This window comes from Haliotis rubra, unplaced genomic scaffold (genome assembly GCF_003918875.1).
Source record: "Haliotis rubra isolate DU_JTF1 unplaced genomic scaffold, ASM391887v1 Scf1036, whole genome shotgun sequence".
Classification (NCBI taxonomy): Eukaryota; Metazoa; Mollusca; class Gastropoda; order Lepetellida; family Haliotidae; genus Haliotis; species Haliotis rubra.
In genome coordinates, this window is record NW_025764933.1 from 170,087 (window position 1) to 186,349 (window position 16,263).

The 16,263-nt window shown below is 41.0% G+C and overlaps 1 protein-coding gene across 1 annotated transcript; it reads left to right on the plus strand.

Annotated features, from left to right (window-relative positions):
- The first annotated feature begins 4,787 nt into the window (after positions 1-4,787).
- Positions 4,788-16,028, plus strand: LOC124273716. Its single transcript, XM_046709019.1, has 4 exons — positions 4,788-5,459; positions 5,761-6,211; positions 6,978-7,037; positions 15,832-16,028. The coding sequence occupies exons 1-4, from the start codon at positions 4,788-4,790 to the stop codon at positions 16,026-16,028; spliced, it is 1,380 nt and encodes a 459-aa protein (XP_046564975.1).
- Positions 16,029-16,263: the final 235 nt, after the last annotated feature.

Consider the following 16,263-nt stretch of genomic DNA (forward strand, 5'->3'; position numbering starts at 1 on the left):
ACCTGACTAGAAAGATACAGGTGACAGAAAGAGCGTGTGGCTATCCGTTGGGATTAGCAGTAAACATTATTTGGAGTAACGCTATACTTTATTACAAAATAAACTATGTGTTTTGAAGGGTGAACATGTTGAAGTCGTTCAATACAACAAATGTTTTGGTAAATTATTTTCATGCATATATATATAATTAAATTTTCGTTTTATTTCCTGCATTCGGAATGGCTGAACTGGTCATTTAGTATTGCATTGATGTATGCAATGAACGTGAAAAATAATATTTAGGAGTGTTACCTTTCTTTGTTTTCCTGTATGGGACTCCTCTGACTGCATGTTCTAACGTGACGTTTTATTGACTAAAGTAACTTCCGTTTGACAAAAGGCCATTACTCCAGCAGCCATGAAAACACTTGTGGTGTAGGTTGTGGTCATCTTGTTCATTTGGCAGTGTCCTCTGTAGCACAAGTTTAAAATTGTAAACTACTCGCTGACCTTGGGACATAATATATTTAGAGAATACTTGTTCGAAGATCGAACTCAAAAATAACATTAGAATATCAATAGGTGATTACGCCTGTGTGTTTTAAGAATTGTAATTATCACCGAAAATTGTGTTTCCCGGGAGATACTAATTGTCTGAGATCGAACGATATCTCCTAGGAGATATCGTTTTGACAGTAGATTTTGTACAATGCCCTGATATGATGTCATAACTTGATGACGTCACAATGCTGTGACGTCGCTGCTCTGCAAGTCTAATGGCAGTACCGTGTTCAGAGATGTATATTTTTCATTGAAACTAATGAAAAAATATAGTTGCAGGCAACGATGAGGTCTCCTTGGCTTGACTTTCTATCTATTGTACCTGAGAGCTAGATATCATCGTCCAAAACGGAGCCAGAACACGTGTTTTGACAGGCGAGCGGATCGTCCAAATACAGCCGGGGGTCATGTAACTTTTAAGAAGTTCCGGAGAAGAAATAGTTCCCTCTTTAAAAGGCTGTATCTCAGTTGTTCTTTGGTCTACGTTCAAAACAATTAGTGTTCTGGAATCACCAGGACATCATCTACCATACTTTTTGTGCAGAATTTGCACATTTTGGGAGCAAACTACTCAGAAAAGTGCTGAAAAACATGGCCAAAAACTGAAAACAAAAATAACTGCCAAACGGTACGTTTTAGCGACTTGACCCGTCCAGACAAAATTGTTGGGAATTCGATTGGGCATCTGTACAAGAAATTTGGAAGTGTTGGAACAATTAGTTCTTGAGATACTTGCTGTCAAACGTTGAAATTTTGGAATTAATTTTGAATTATTTCCCCTTTGCTATTTGGCCAAGAGCCTAGAGATTTTTAAGGGGAATATTTACACCTCGGTGTGCATCTGTGTGGTTTTTTTGTAAGCGATTCGGAGCATTGGTTTAGGAGTTATGTTTGGTACAAAAATCGGCGGAATAATAAATAATAATAATAATAATAATCCGAACGATTACAATAGGTCTCCTGCCTAGAGGCAAGGAGCCCTAATAATGATAAAAGTAAAAATCTCCTCTGCAGGCCCCGGATATTTGTAACTTTATCCACTCGTGTTGATATCAGTAGACACTTGGGTGAGATTCTCTATTCATCCCATAGTATGACACATGTGTAGCTTAGAATCTCCAAACACACAAACATACTGACATCCAGGTTCAAAACCGGCTTTCCAGAGGCACGTTCGGTTAAGCAAAAAACAAGTGATACCTGCGGAAGTCAGATACAAGATTGTGCTGAAAGGAAGAAGGGTCCCAGCTTACTTTACCCTAACTGGAGCTTTTCCATGTTCACAATTCTTTGTCAAAACATATTCTTTACATTTGCAAATATATATTATGCGAGATAGACGTGTACCGTGATCACCTTTCATTTGCTGACCGACAGTCTCATTCCTGCAGATGGATCAAATACTCCAATTTCGTGAAAGGTAGAAATATCCCTGATTATGTTACGTTAACTGGAGCTTTTCCCTAATTTTGTTCACAATTCTTTGTTGAAACCTATTCCTAAAATTCGCACAGTGTACGACATAAATGACTCCCTTAATCATTTTTCATTTGCTGACCGACAGCCTTTGCAGAATATCTTTCAAGTGTGTCTAATATGTCACATTAAAGCGCAATGCTTCTTGAACCATGTGAATGTCATTGTCACATTAATTACAATGTACGTGATCAATATTCATACTCCTTATCTTATCAATGTTAGCACATTGCTATTATCTATTCTAAATATTCACGATTTCGTCATTAATGCGTAAGATCATTATGCATACGATCATCAAAAACTGGTGTTTTTGATGGAAGCCCTTTGTTGGCAACCAAATAATGACTATTCACTTTTCTCTTTATATCACCTATAACTGGATTTGACACGGAGTGGATCTCAGTATCATCATCAAAGATCATCATCAAAGGTCTTTGATCCCACTTCGAAGTGAAACTGTAAAAAAATAAAACCATTCACTCTATATCAACATTACCAGCACATAACAACATCAGTGTTGTATACTAACTAGGACCAGTCTCACTAATATAGCAGTTGTAACGTCAGTAAAGTCAGTGATTATCGTATTCGCCAGGCGTCCACGGTGATCAGGCTTCCAAACTGGATCTAAGGAAGATATGTAGGGTGAAATTGTGAAGGTATGTGTTAGAGACATGTAATTGACTCCAATGCATCTAGAAATTGTGATTTGTATTTGCGCACTTGTATAGTCAAATAATATAGTATATAGAAGCGCCATATCATTATGAGCGAGTGAGTATGGTTTTACGCCGCTTTTAGCAATATTCCTGCAATATCACGGCGGGGGACATCAGAAGTGGACTTCACGCACTGTACCCATGTGGGGAATCGAACCCGGGTCTACAGCATGACAAGCGGACGCTTCAAACATTAGGCTACCGCACCTCCCCTTAGCATTATGAATTAATCTATTAGTCTGTATATTATTCTAAATTACACTTTACTCCATCTAGATACAATTACTTCCCCATTCATGCTAGCATTGGAAAACCATTGTTGCCAATAGCTGTTTACAGTCAAAACACAATGATATGGACTTCTACTGCATATATGCCGAACTGATGTACTACAGTAGCATATACACAATGATATGGACTTCTATGAATATATGCCGAACTGATGTACTACAGTAGCGTACACAATGATGTGGACTTCTACTGAATACATGCCGAACTGATGTACTACAGTAGCATACACAATGATATGGACTTCTACTGAATATATGCCGAACTGATGTACTACACAGTGATATGGACTTCTACTGAATACATGCCGAACTGATGTACTACAGGACAATGATTGGACTTCTACTGAATATATGCCGAACTGATGTACTACAGTAGCATACACAATGATATGGACTTCTACTGAATACATGCCGAACTGATGTACTACAGTAGCATACACAATGATATGGACTTCTACTGAATACATGCCGAACTGATGTACTACAGTAGCATACACAATGATATGGACTTCTACTGAATACATGCCGAACTGATGTACTACAGTAGCATACACAATGATATGGACTTCTACTGAATATATGCCGAACTGATGTACTACAGTAGCCACTATTATAAAAACATCATGAATGTACTGAGCCTGAATGTAGCTCTGTTTTTGTGAAATCCGTTCCAGAATGATACGATACGCCTGCAAATTGTGAGTTCTGTCGATGACAACATCAACACGTGGCATTGTCTGTCCTACCTGTTGCAGTCGTCACAAGATATAAGGATTCCAAGAATGGACTGGGAATATACAAACTGGAAAATGTTCATATTCGTATTCTTTGTGTAAACAACATTTTACGTGTAAAGGTTATTAAAAGTTGTCACTGTTTCGTTGTGGTTATTATGATGTCAAGCTACTGAGAACCATCCTCTACAATGTGTGACAGTGATAATAGTGAAGATGAATATCACGTTCTTCTTAAAATGAAACATACATCTTTATGGATGACAAGTTTTTGTTTACTGCATAGAGCGACGTTTAGATGTAGATTCTTACACCCATATCAAGCTAGAAGTGACTACCAACACATGATGAGGGGGATATACACATAGCACTTTTATAAACAGCGGATTAACAACAGCTTTTAACTGAATGACAACTGGTACATAATTGGGAAAGGCCATATGGGGACTAAGAACAATAAATGTGACTGGTGATGAAGCCAATAAACACGGGGGATTAATTAGCAGCAACAAGCTGATAAGGTGCTTCGATAGAGTCTATAGTTTGATTAATTCTTCATAAGCCTATGGTGTGTAGTATCCTTGGTGGATAGGATTCCTAATTTGTCAAACTTGATTTGATGGGAGGGGAAACGTCGCACTATGCAATAAACAAGAAGTTGTCATCCATAAAGTTGCATGTTTCATTTTTGCCTCACCACTTTCTAGAATGACGATGAAACAACACGTTCGTCTCATCTGTCTACAGTTTAAAGATCTAATTTGCCAATTTTTTTCATCTAAGTATACGTTCTGGCCCACATTTACAAAGTCTGTATACTAATGTCAACCAAAAATGTCCAGCTTCTTCAAAGTGTTGCTACGTTTATACAGCATGCACAGTTAAAACAGACACGTGCTTGTACCACTCACCCATTATAACTGTTTTCACTTGTACTACGGGCCTCCGGGCAACAGTTCAGAAATAAAGAATCACTTATGTGACCTTCGTTGGTTTCAGCAACATGCAGTACACAGGCTGCCAAGATGAAAGATGCTCCTTTGAACGAAGTCAGTGTTGTGAAGAGAGGGACGGGTAGGATTGGACATGGGTGGTTTGATGAGGAGGCTGCCAAGATGAAAGATGCTCCTTTGAACGAAGTCAGCGTTGTGAAGAGAGGGACGGGTGGGATTGGACATGGGTGGTTTGATGAGGAGGAGGCCAAGATGAAAGATGCTCCTTTGAACGAAGTCAGTGTTGTGAAGAGAGGGACGGGTGGGATTGGACATGGGTGGTTTGATGAGGAGGCTGCCAAGATGAAAGATGCTCCTTTGAACGAAGTCAGTGTTGTGAAGAGAGGGACGGGTGGGATTGGACATGGATTGTTTGATGAGGAGGCTGCCAAGATGAAAGATGCTCCTTTGAACGAAGTCAGTGTTGTGGAGAGAGGGACGGGTGGGATTGGACATGGGTGGTTTGATGAGGAGGCTGCCAAGATGAAAGATGCTCCTTTGAACGAAGTCAGTGTTGTGGAGAGAGGGACGGGTGGGATTGGACATGGATTGTTTGATGAGGAGGCTGCCAAGATGAAAGATGCTCCTTTGAACGAAGTCAGTGTTGTGGAGAGAGGGACGGGTGGGATTGGACATGGATTGTTTGATGAGGAGGCTGCCAAGATGAAAGATGCTCCTGAACCAGTGTTGTGGAGAGAGGGACGGGTGGGATTGAAAGATGCTCCTTTGAACAGAAGTCAGTGTTGTGGAGAGAGGGACGGGTGGGATTGGACATGGATTGTTTGATGAAGAGGCTGCCAAGATGAAAGATGTTCCTTTGAACGAAGTCAGTGTTGTGAAGAGAGGGACGGGTGGGATTGGACATGGGTGGTTTGATGAAGAGGCTGCCAAGATGAAAGATGCTCCTTTGAACAGAAGTCAGTGTTGTGGAGAGAGGGACGGGTGGGATTGGACATGGATTGTTTGATGAGGAGTCTGCCAAGATGAAAGATGCTCCTTTGAACAGAAGTCAGTGTTGTGGAGAGGGACGGGTGGGATTGGACATGGATTGTTTGATGAAGAGGCTGCCAAGATGAAAGATGCTCCTTTGAACGAAGTCAGTGTTGTGAAGAGAGGGACGGGTGGGATTGGACATGGGTTGTTTGATGAGGAGGCTGCCAAGATGAAAGATGCTCCTTTGAACGAAGTCAGTGTTGTGGAGAGAGGGACGGGTGGGATTGGACATGGGTGGTTTGATGAGGAGTCTGTCAAGATGAAAGATGCTCCTTTGAACAAAGTCAGCGTTGTGGAGAGAGGGACGGGTGGGATTGGACATGGGTGGTTTGATGAGGAGGCTGCCAAGATGAAAGATGCTCCTTTGAACGAAGTCAGTGTTGTGGAGAGAGGGACGGGTGGGATTGGACATGGATTGTTTGATGAAGAGTCTGCCAAGATGAAAGATGCTCCTTTGAACAGAAGTCAGCGTTGTGAAGAGAGGGACGGGTGGGATTGGACATGGATTGTTTGATGAGGAGGCTGCCAAGATGAAAGATGCTCCTCTCCGGTGTTGTGGAGAGACAGGTGGACAAAAACCTGGATTGTTGTATTTAACATACATTGATTACTTAGGAATGAGATATGATGCAACTCGAGATGGGAAACAGGTTTCAGAAAGGAACAGAACTCTGTTTCCCACGGGGTATTCGCACGAAGTCCCACACAGATGGAGCTCTAAAACCACTGACGCTATCTCTTTATTTGATTGTCCGCGTGGGAATGACAAAGGATCACATGTATTTTCTAAAATGAAGCCGATATGCAGAGGTTTGTGATGGGTAAAAGCTACTGGGTAAATACATGTTGATCATACACAGAATACGTTTGTCTGTATAATCCAGTGTTCGACCCCTTGTCGTTGTTTGTTAACATTCGCCGTGTTTCGTTGATAAATGATCCTTTATTAAGAGAGTGCATGATTCATATTTGAGCCATGAAAAATATCCCTGTTCAACAATGACATGCGGTATATTTTGATAGTCAACATTAACAGTACTCCGTTGATAAATAAATTAGTTAGTTAAGAGCATGCACGGTTGATATGCCTTGAAAAACATGCCTATTTATCAAAAGAAATTTAGCTTTACCTGGATTGGTACAATAGGTTTTAGGTGAATGGTTTCAGATTAAAAATCTGAATATAAATGATTTTAATCTCTCAGCTGCATAAATAATTATGTGTTCCAGGGTGTACAAATACTACTCGGTGCTCTCCATCTATTCCAAAGGCTGCATACAGCAAACAAGGTAAGGCTATGTCTGCCTGTTGTAAACATCTATATTCACTGAGGTCTCATTGTGGTTCTGGAAAAGGTTTTGTTTGTTATACTCTTCAAAAAAAGAAACTATACATAGGAAAAATTTGAATGTTAGGAAAATATTTGACATAAACCAATCCATGCTGAATCCCAACATGTGGGGGAATGGTTGCCGACGACAACACGTTTGAAAAAAGACGTTGAACAAAAACCTAACGTTACACCCACGTCTGTAGTGAATCGTTAAAACGCACCCTACATGAAATGCACGTGCATCATGAAATTGTGTATTACCCTCAGCTGAAGCCTATGACTGTGTCAGTGGTACTCCACATGCATTGCTTTAAACCACTATAGACGACAAGAGAATGAAAAGACTGACAGAAGCTCAACGACACAACGCCATCGGCCGTTTACAAGGACGGGCATCGCAGCATGAGGTGGCAAGGTACTTCAGCGTGTCCAGACAGACCATTGCAAACCTATGGACCCGATAAAAAAATACTGGGACTGTTAATGACAGACCCAGGTCAAGTCGACCTAGAGTTACCACAGCCGCCCAGGATCGTTACATCTGGTTGAGACATCTTCGTTCAAACACCCCGGCCGCATCATCCACAACAATCCAAATCCCTGTACTGCGCCGAATCTCCGATCAGACAGTGCACAATTGGCTATGGGAAGCCAGACTTTTTGCCCGAAGACCAGTTCAACGTCACGTCGTTCCCTTCATCAACGTCAACGGTTGATCTTTGGAGCATAGCAATGCTCCACCTCACGTTGCACGTGTTTGACAGGACGTCCTCCAGCAAAACAATGTTCTGGTGTTACCTTGGTCTTTTCGATCACCCGATCCATTTCAATGTCCCATGTGTTCTCGTCACGATATGGCTGAAATATTGCCGATGTGACGTTAAATAATAACTCACTCACTCGATCACCCGACTTGTTCCCCATTGAAATTCTATGGGGTACTCTTGATCGATGCTTGCGCCAGCGTAATCCGCCACCTCAGACACTACAAGAACTGCATACAGCTCTTCAGCAAGAGTATCAAAACATTCCTCAAGACAGCATTCGGCATCTCCTTTCTTCTGTGGGTCACCGCTGCCAAGCTGTTATCGATGCTCATGGTGGTCACACCAGATACTGACATTTTACTCTTAATTGTGTCGGATACAATAGCCCTCTGCGGTTTTACAAAACACTTTCTGGATAATCATGTTTCGGAAATTTGTAAAGTGATGATTTTACTGTAATTGAGCAATGATGTCATGTTTGAATCAGTTATATGCACTCAGTAAGTAAACTCCAAAACAGCATGTATAGTTTCTTTTTTTTTTGAAGAGTATAGTTTGTTTTGTAAAATATTTTGGCTTAATATTACACAAGTCTTCCCCGTTTTTGTAAATAATACAGTTAACGTAATTAGTAATCAACTGTGATTCCTAAAGACATTAACTGCAGGGGACCCTACTTTCATCATTTGATTGTCGAATTGGTTGAGCTTCTTTTATGAATTTCATTGTATTACACATCAGTAAATGCTAGATGGACAAAACACCGAGGATATTTCATCAGTGATATAGGCCTTTTGGTCCTGCTTTTTACCCTATTTCCATTTTGTTATGTCATGTAACATGTAAAATGGGAACATTAATAGAATTAAAATATTGTAAACAAATACAGACACACACACACACAAAAGACAAAAGTCTGAAGATCCTTGGTACAGATATAATTTCTTCAATTCTAACCGGTTTCACACTGTCAATGTGATCATCATGAGAATGACGTTGCTATTCTATGTTTATAACGGCGTTGCTAAGCTATGACGTCACTAAGCTATATATATAAGAAGAAGTTTCTGAAAAAATCACACGACACGGATCTTCTCCAACATGTTTCACTTTTATCTTCAGGGAGAAGTGATTACAGTTAAACGGATTATGTTATGACGTCACTTTATATATATATATATATATATATATATAGATATATATATATATATATATATATATATATATATATATATATATATATATTTCAGCATAATGGGATGCCTGATTCTCATTCTGATCGTCTTTGTCGTTGGTGTCACCGACCGAGCAGTCTCCCAAAATGGTAGATCGGTTGGCCAGGACGCCATTGCCCAGATGGATGATGATCCTGCGCCAAGAAGCAAGTCTCTCGAAGAGGGGTTGGGTCCTCTTGCCGGACGGACTTGATGACTCTGGACGCTGATTCAGGACTTGATGAATCGGACGCTGATTCAGAATGTCCCTGTACATGAACCCACATGAAACGACCCCGACCCCTGATCAACAGAGTTCAAGGTTATTTAATCCCCTATATATGAGATGAACTCATCAATGAACCCTAACTACTTGTTTAACTTCCCCTTCTGGCTACACCCCACTGGCTTCTAGAGGCAATCCCTTACCACAACATTGTTACTGCACTTCTTAGTTATCTTCTTGTTGAGGGGCAGTGGGGTAGCCTAGTGGTCAAAGCGTTGGCTCGTCACGCCAAAGACCCGGGTTCGAATCCCCACATGGGTACAATGTGTGAAGCCCATTTCTGGTGTCCCCCGCCGTGATGTTGCTGGAATATTGCTCAAAGCGGCATAAAACCAAACTCAGTCAATCAGTCAGTCAGTATCTTCTTGTTGTTTTTACTAATTATATACAATATATGAAACCCTGTTTTCTACCTGATTCATACCTGCTTGACAACGATACAGGAATCTCTATCGAAACGTCGCATCACCTGAATAAAGAAGTTGTTCATCCACAAAGTCTGTCGTTATCTAAGTCCGCAGAAATTATACTTCATACTATAACATTGAAACATGAATAATCAAAGATTGTGCGAACTAAAGTGGGCTTTCTTTATTGTCCCAACTGGATGTTCTCTCTAAGCACCATTCACCCATAAAAAACAAGACCACAAATGATTCCCCCTAAAATACACGATTCAAAGTCATGACTTAATATGTTGGGCTTGGATGAGTGTACTGGAGCCTTAAATAAAACACTCCAATGCAAATAATGAGTCACGTTTAAGGATAGTTTGCACAGTGAAAGTAGTGAGTGAGTTAACAATTCAAGGCACATCGACAGTATGTCAGCCATATTGTGACTATATCAAGTTATATATTTATAATAATTATAGGTAAATTATAAAAATCTGTCACCGAGGGACAGTAAAACAACTATATAGTTTATCACAGATGGAAATTTAAAAACTAGCAATTAAATTTAAAACATCTATACAAGACGATACAATTTAAACAGGCTATAGACTGCCAACAACTGAAGGTAGATCACCATACTAAGGACCATGGGGACTTACGGTATATATGCTTCCTGCATAGACCCTAACTGGATTTACACGATCCTTCAGGTATTGGCAATTTTAGATAATCTAGGCACAGTGAGAGTAAGCCATTCTTCACGGATGTGTATCTACACTCAAACATGAAACATATGAAGAGCATATGCATGTGTTTTGAATATACTTGAATGGTGTTGGATGTGATGAATCGTCACATGGCAGAGGATCTATACTAAACGCATGGAACTCTTGCTGTTTTCAATCACGTATCTGAAAGGTACCGTACAAAATGCATCTGTTATAAACTGAATTGCAGTCAACGCTCGGGATTAACACAGGGTTTTGTTTGCGGCGTTTTCCATATTCTCTGTACAGTCAAATTGGAATGTTTGTTTCACAATGGGCGGCACCGTGCTCGTGACGTGCGTAGAATTCAATCTTGACAACCTAAATCATCTTTCCCAGTGCAGCTGCTGCCACACTCTTATTCATTGATACCCGTGAAGATCCGGGGTAAAATAGGTCTTCAGCAACCCATACTTGACACAAAAGGCGACTATGCTTGTCGTAAGAGGCGACTAACGCGATCGGGTGGTCAGGCTCGCTCACTTGGTTGCCACATGTCATCGGTTCCCAATTGCGCAGGTCGATGCTCATGCTGTTGATCACTGGATTGTCTGGTCCAACCATATAGCTGGAATATTGCGGAGTGCGGCGTAAAAATAAACTCACTCACTCTTATTCACTGAAGCAAAAAACAAACTGTTCAGCGAACACTGCTACACATTTGTCCCTGGAGCTTGCTTATCGGCGTTTCTTTACTTCAAACTGACCACGGGCTAAAACATTAATTGCCTCCGTAGTGTAGTGGTAAGAGCGTCCGTCCGGAGAGCGGATGGTCGCGGGTTCGATCCCCGGCCGCGTCATACCAAAAGACGTTAAAATATGATACTTGTTGATCCCTGCTTGGCGCTCGGCATTAATGTGTACAACAAAGACTGGTCGGCTCGGAATCAGTGTAATGTGTGTGAGTGGGGTATTCATGCTTAACTGCGGCATGGTATCTCAGTGAGCTATAAGTCTCGGCTAGTACATGCAGCCACACATACAGACGCATGCAAGTCGACATATGAGCTAAATATTCTAAGTGCGACGTTAAACCCCATTTCACCCCACCTTATCTAAAACATTAATTCAATGCTTTTGCCTCGCTAATTCTAACAGATTCGAGTTGGTTAGACAGACGCTCCAACTGATAACTGTTACCTGTAGATCGTATGACATGTACCCATTATGAGTGTCGTCAACCTGATTTTAGGTGAGCTGAGCTCACACAGCGCAATATGTTGTCCTTAACAGATTGTTTCGGTTTAGAATTGCCGTGACGAAAGGTTTGTGAGTCCGCTTTAAACCCGCAAAATTAGACAGTCTAAAATATTCAATAATATATTGAATAAACAATAAGCAAGGTTACAATGAATGATAGTACAGATTTCTCGTACAATACTGACTGACTGAGTTTGGTTTTACGCCGTTTTAAGCAATATTCCAGCAATATCACGGCGGGGGACACCAGAAATGGGCTTCACAAATTGTACCCATGTGGGGAATCGAACCCGGGCCTTCGGCGTGATGAGCGAACGCTTTAACCACTGGGCTACCCCACCGCTCCTGATACAATACTGTCGGGTCACAAATCTAAAATATTAACTGAATGTCTATAGCTGACGGAGTCTTGAGTCTTGTCGATGTACTTATTGAAGATTGTTGACACTGACAGTCATTGTAGACGAGGCCTCGTGAGCGGTTTGTCTTGAAACGTCGATGTTAGCAGACGGACGAGACTAAATCCAAAGCAGTCCCCAAAGTCGTCCTCGAACATCTCAGCAACCAATTCTTATACCTATTATACAATCCTCAAATTCTCTTGCAGTAGCTACGCCTCAGTACGATCCTCTCACACAGGGGGTAAGCCCTATCTATCCTCAACCGGAAGTTGACCATGGTCATTTACCATTTCCCCGATAGACAGTCGATCCCGGTAGAGAGTGAGTCCGACTTTAATATAAGCCATTTAGGCTTATTTGCCAATCCTTTTCTTTCTTTCTGAATGGAATAAAATATGTTTAAACCAGAGCCTTCGGCTGCACCTGAGCAACTGTCATCAGACTGATGCAACGATAAAGAGAAACACTCAATACGTCATACAGGCCTAGCAGTGGCACACCACGTGTGGCAACGCCTGGTGATGATAGCCACATCCGGACAATTCATGTGTGAAAGACCCGTGAAGGTCCGGGTTAGAATGTGCGTTCAGTAACCCATGCTTGTTGTAAGAGGCGACTAACGGGATCAGGTGGTCAGGCTCGCTGACTTGGTCGACACATGTCATCGGTTCCCAGTTGCGTAGATAGATGTTCATGATGTTGATCACTAGATTATCTAGTCCAGACTCGATTATTTACAGACCGCTGCCTTATATAGCTGTAATATTGCTGAGTAGGGCTGCGCAATATAACCGGTTTACCGGTTTTTACCGGTTCAGACATGAAAACGATACGTATTGCGATACGCTGATCGAAAACCGGTATTTTGACTTGCATTCGGAAAACTTCGTAACACTCGGAAATCTTCGGATATTTCCTTTTTTCATTTGTGCCAAATATTATTTACATTTTTATTTTTAATCATGAATAAAAGTTGTTATTAAAGCTTAATCAAGCATAGTGATTTTGCTGTATAAATTATTTGCTCTAAAAATCAAGCATTACCTCGATTATAAGTAGTTTTTTGTTTAAAAATAAATACTTCATGCACTATATTGCAATACATATCGCAATATATGCTTTCGCATCGCAATATATCGCAATATGAACATTCTCTGCAATACCCACCCCTATTGCTGAGTGAGGCGTTAAACGACAAATAAACGACAAATAAATTTAACATTTTGGTGGGTCTTTATCAACGTTTTCTTATTACATCTCTCCTATCTGGAACTTACCACAGAATGTTTCTCGTTCGAGGGAGTATTTCTATGACTATGTGCATCCTGCGATTCCAATCGAGCACACAATCAGACAAATAAGTCCTGGCTTGTTGTCACAATTTGACGGAGATATTCGCAAATACCTGCAAAACTGCTGATGCAGCGTTGAACAATACTCACTCATTCACTCGGTTGGGTAGCCTAGTAGTTAAAGCGTTCGCTTGTCACGCTGAACACCCGCGTTCGAGTCCCCACATGGGTACAATGTGTGTCCTCCGTCGTGATAATGCTTGAATATTGCTAAAAGCGGCCTAAAACTAAATTCACTTTCTAACTCACAGTGAGAAGTGCATGAATTTATATCAACCAAGAATCAATAAACAAATCGTTGAAAACTATGAGAACAACAGAAGGCTTTTTAAGCTGTGTTTGTCATATAGGATCGTTGGCTTCACAGTGGGCTGTAACATGCACGTGGCGTAGACCCGAATCCTGCTGCAAGCAAGAAGCTGCACTCTTTCATTCAGTGAAGCAAAAACAGCTTGTTGTGCAAACACAGCGCCACTTCTGTTTTTAGCGGTTGTGTATCAGTTTTCTTTTACTTTAAACTCACCTAGGACCAAAACACTACAGTGATCCGTGCTACTTTATCTTCGGTAATAGTGAGTGAGTGAGTGAGTGAGTTTAGTTTTACGCCGCCCTCAACAATATTCCAGCTATATGGCGGCGGTCTGTAAATAATCGAGTCTGGACCAGACAATCCAGTGATCAACAGCATTAGCATCGATCTGCGCAATTGGAAACCGATGACATGTGTCAACCAAGTCAGCGAGCCTGACCACCCGATCCCGTTAGTCGCCTTTGACGACAAGCAGTCGCCTTGTATGTCAAGAATGGGTTGCTGAAGACCTATTCTTCCCCGGATCTTCACGGGTCTCTTCGGTGAGAAACGGTAACAGCCAAACGTTCGAGTTTAATTGTCTCGGATACAATCCACTTGAAGAGGACAGAACTATATTGAGCAGTGATGTCTGTATTTTGCATCAAACGTATCAACTAGAACTGTTGTTTTATGTTTTAGTTAAGCCTAAATATCGATGCAGATCTGTCCAATTTTTAGTCAGTCTCTAACGGGTCACACTCTACTTCCGGAACCAACAGACTGATTTCTCCGACTGCTATTGTCTGAATAGAATTTCTCTATAATTAGACATAATGACCTATTTGCACGAGTTTTGATATTAAAATTCACGTTCAAAACTGTACATAAATTTCTGGATCAGAATGACTTGCAACAATAATATCGTCACGTCACAATACTGTTTTAACAAGCTAAAACAACCACCAGAATTCTTCCAATATGTAAAATTGTCGATGTATACAATACAAATATTAGATCGCGATCATAACACATATTCTATTAACATGACTCATCCACTCTTCCAAAATAAGGAAACGCATAAGCGTTTTCAGCAGTTCATTTCCATATATTTTGACAGTAATAGTCATTCAGACAATTCCTATGTTTGAATCCCGTTAATCATGTCCACGTAATGCACGTGCAATGTGTCGGACACATAAGTAGAGATATCTTAAAACTGGAAGACCAAGAGTGACCACTCCTGCTCAGGACCGATTCATCCAGGTGTTTCACCTACGTCACCGATTTGTTAGAGCAACAGACAATGCTGGACAGGTGCCTGATCTTCGAAGAATTTCCGACCAAACCATCAGAAATCGTCTGAGAGAAGTTGGAATTCTCGACCAAAAGTTGGACCTGTCCTGACACGGCTACATCGACAACGACGTGTCCAATGATGCGACAGGGTACAGGCATGGAACTTGGGGAACGCATGGAACGCGTTTGTTCAGCGATGAATCGCAGCAACAACGTGTCTATCGACGTCAACACGAAAGTTTTGAGACGACTTGCGTTCGACAGATGGAGATATTTGGTGGAATAAGCGTCATGGTGTGGGGAGCCATGTCCACCACGGGTAGATCAGAGATAGTGCTTGTTCAAGGAAATCTTAAAGCAAATCGCTACATTCACCAAATCCTGCGACCTCACCTCCTCCAACTTTAACCGCCAGAGGGATCCGTTTTAACACGCCAACACTCGACGGCCTTCCTAATCGCCTGATCTGAACCAAATTTTCCTAATAAAGTAATGTTTATAGTTTTGATTAATCCAGTTTATCTTAAAGCAAAATCTTCCCTAGAAAGTGTAAAGCACAGTTTTCGTTCTGTGATCACTGAGGCTTCTTTTAATAAAGTAATGTTTATAGTTTAGATTAATCCAATTTTCCTTAAAGCAAAGGCTTCCCTAGAAATGATTAGTCCTTAGTTCACAAGCTTCCTTAGAAATGCCATAAAATGCAAGTATTTTCTTACTAGACTTGACATTCATTCTTGTTATCATCCTGGATTCTGCATTTCGTGAACATCTCCTGAGTAGAAATCAAGGGCAGACAGTTCGATTCAAAGTCAATCTTGTTGACTAAAGAAGAGTACTTTAATTTGATTGAAACAGTCAAGGTTGCACTAGGAGCTGAGAAGAAGACGTTCCGGCAGTATTACATTCTACGGAGGTATGAGATCGTGCAGTGTGGAAACGATGAGAAGTTAATCAGAAAGAGAAAGCCAGAATCATAATCTGCAGTTAGCTATTTCACTTATATTGATGAGATGTTTGATATCATAAAACGTGCCCACATTTCTACTGGGCAGAGACAAAAATGGTTAAAGCATCAGTGAAATATGACTTTGTTCAAAGGAGCATCTTTCATCTTGACAGACTCCTCATCAAACAATCCATGTCCAATCCCACCCGTTCCTCTCTTCACAACGCTGACTTTGTTCAAAGGAGCATCTTTCATCTTGACAGACT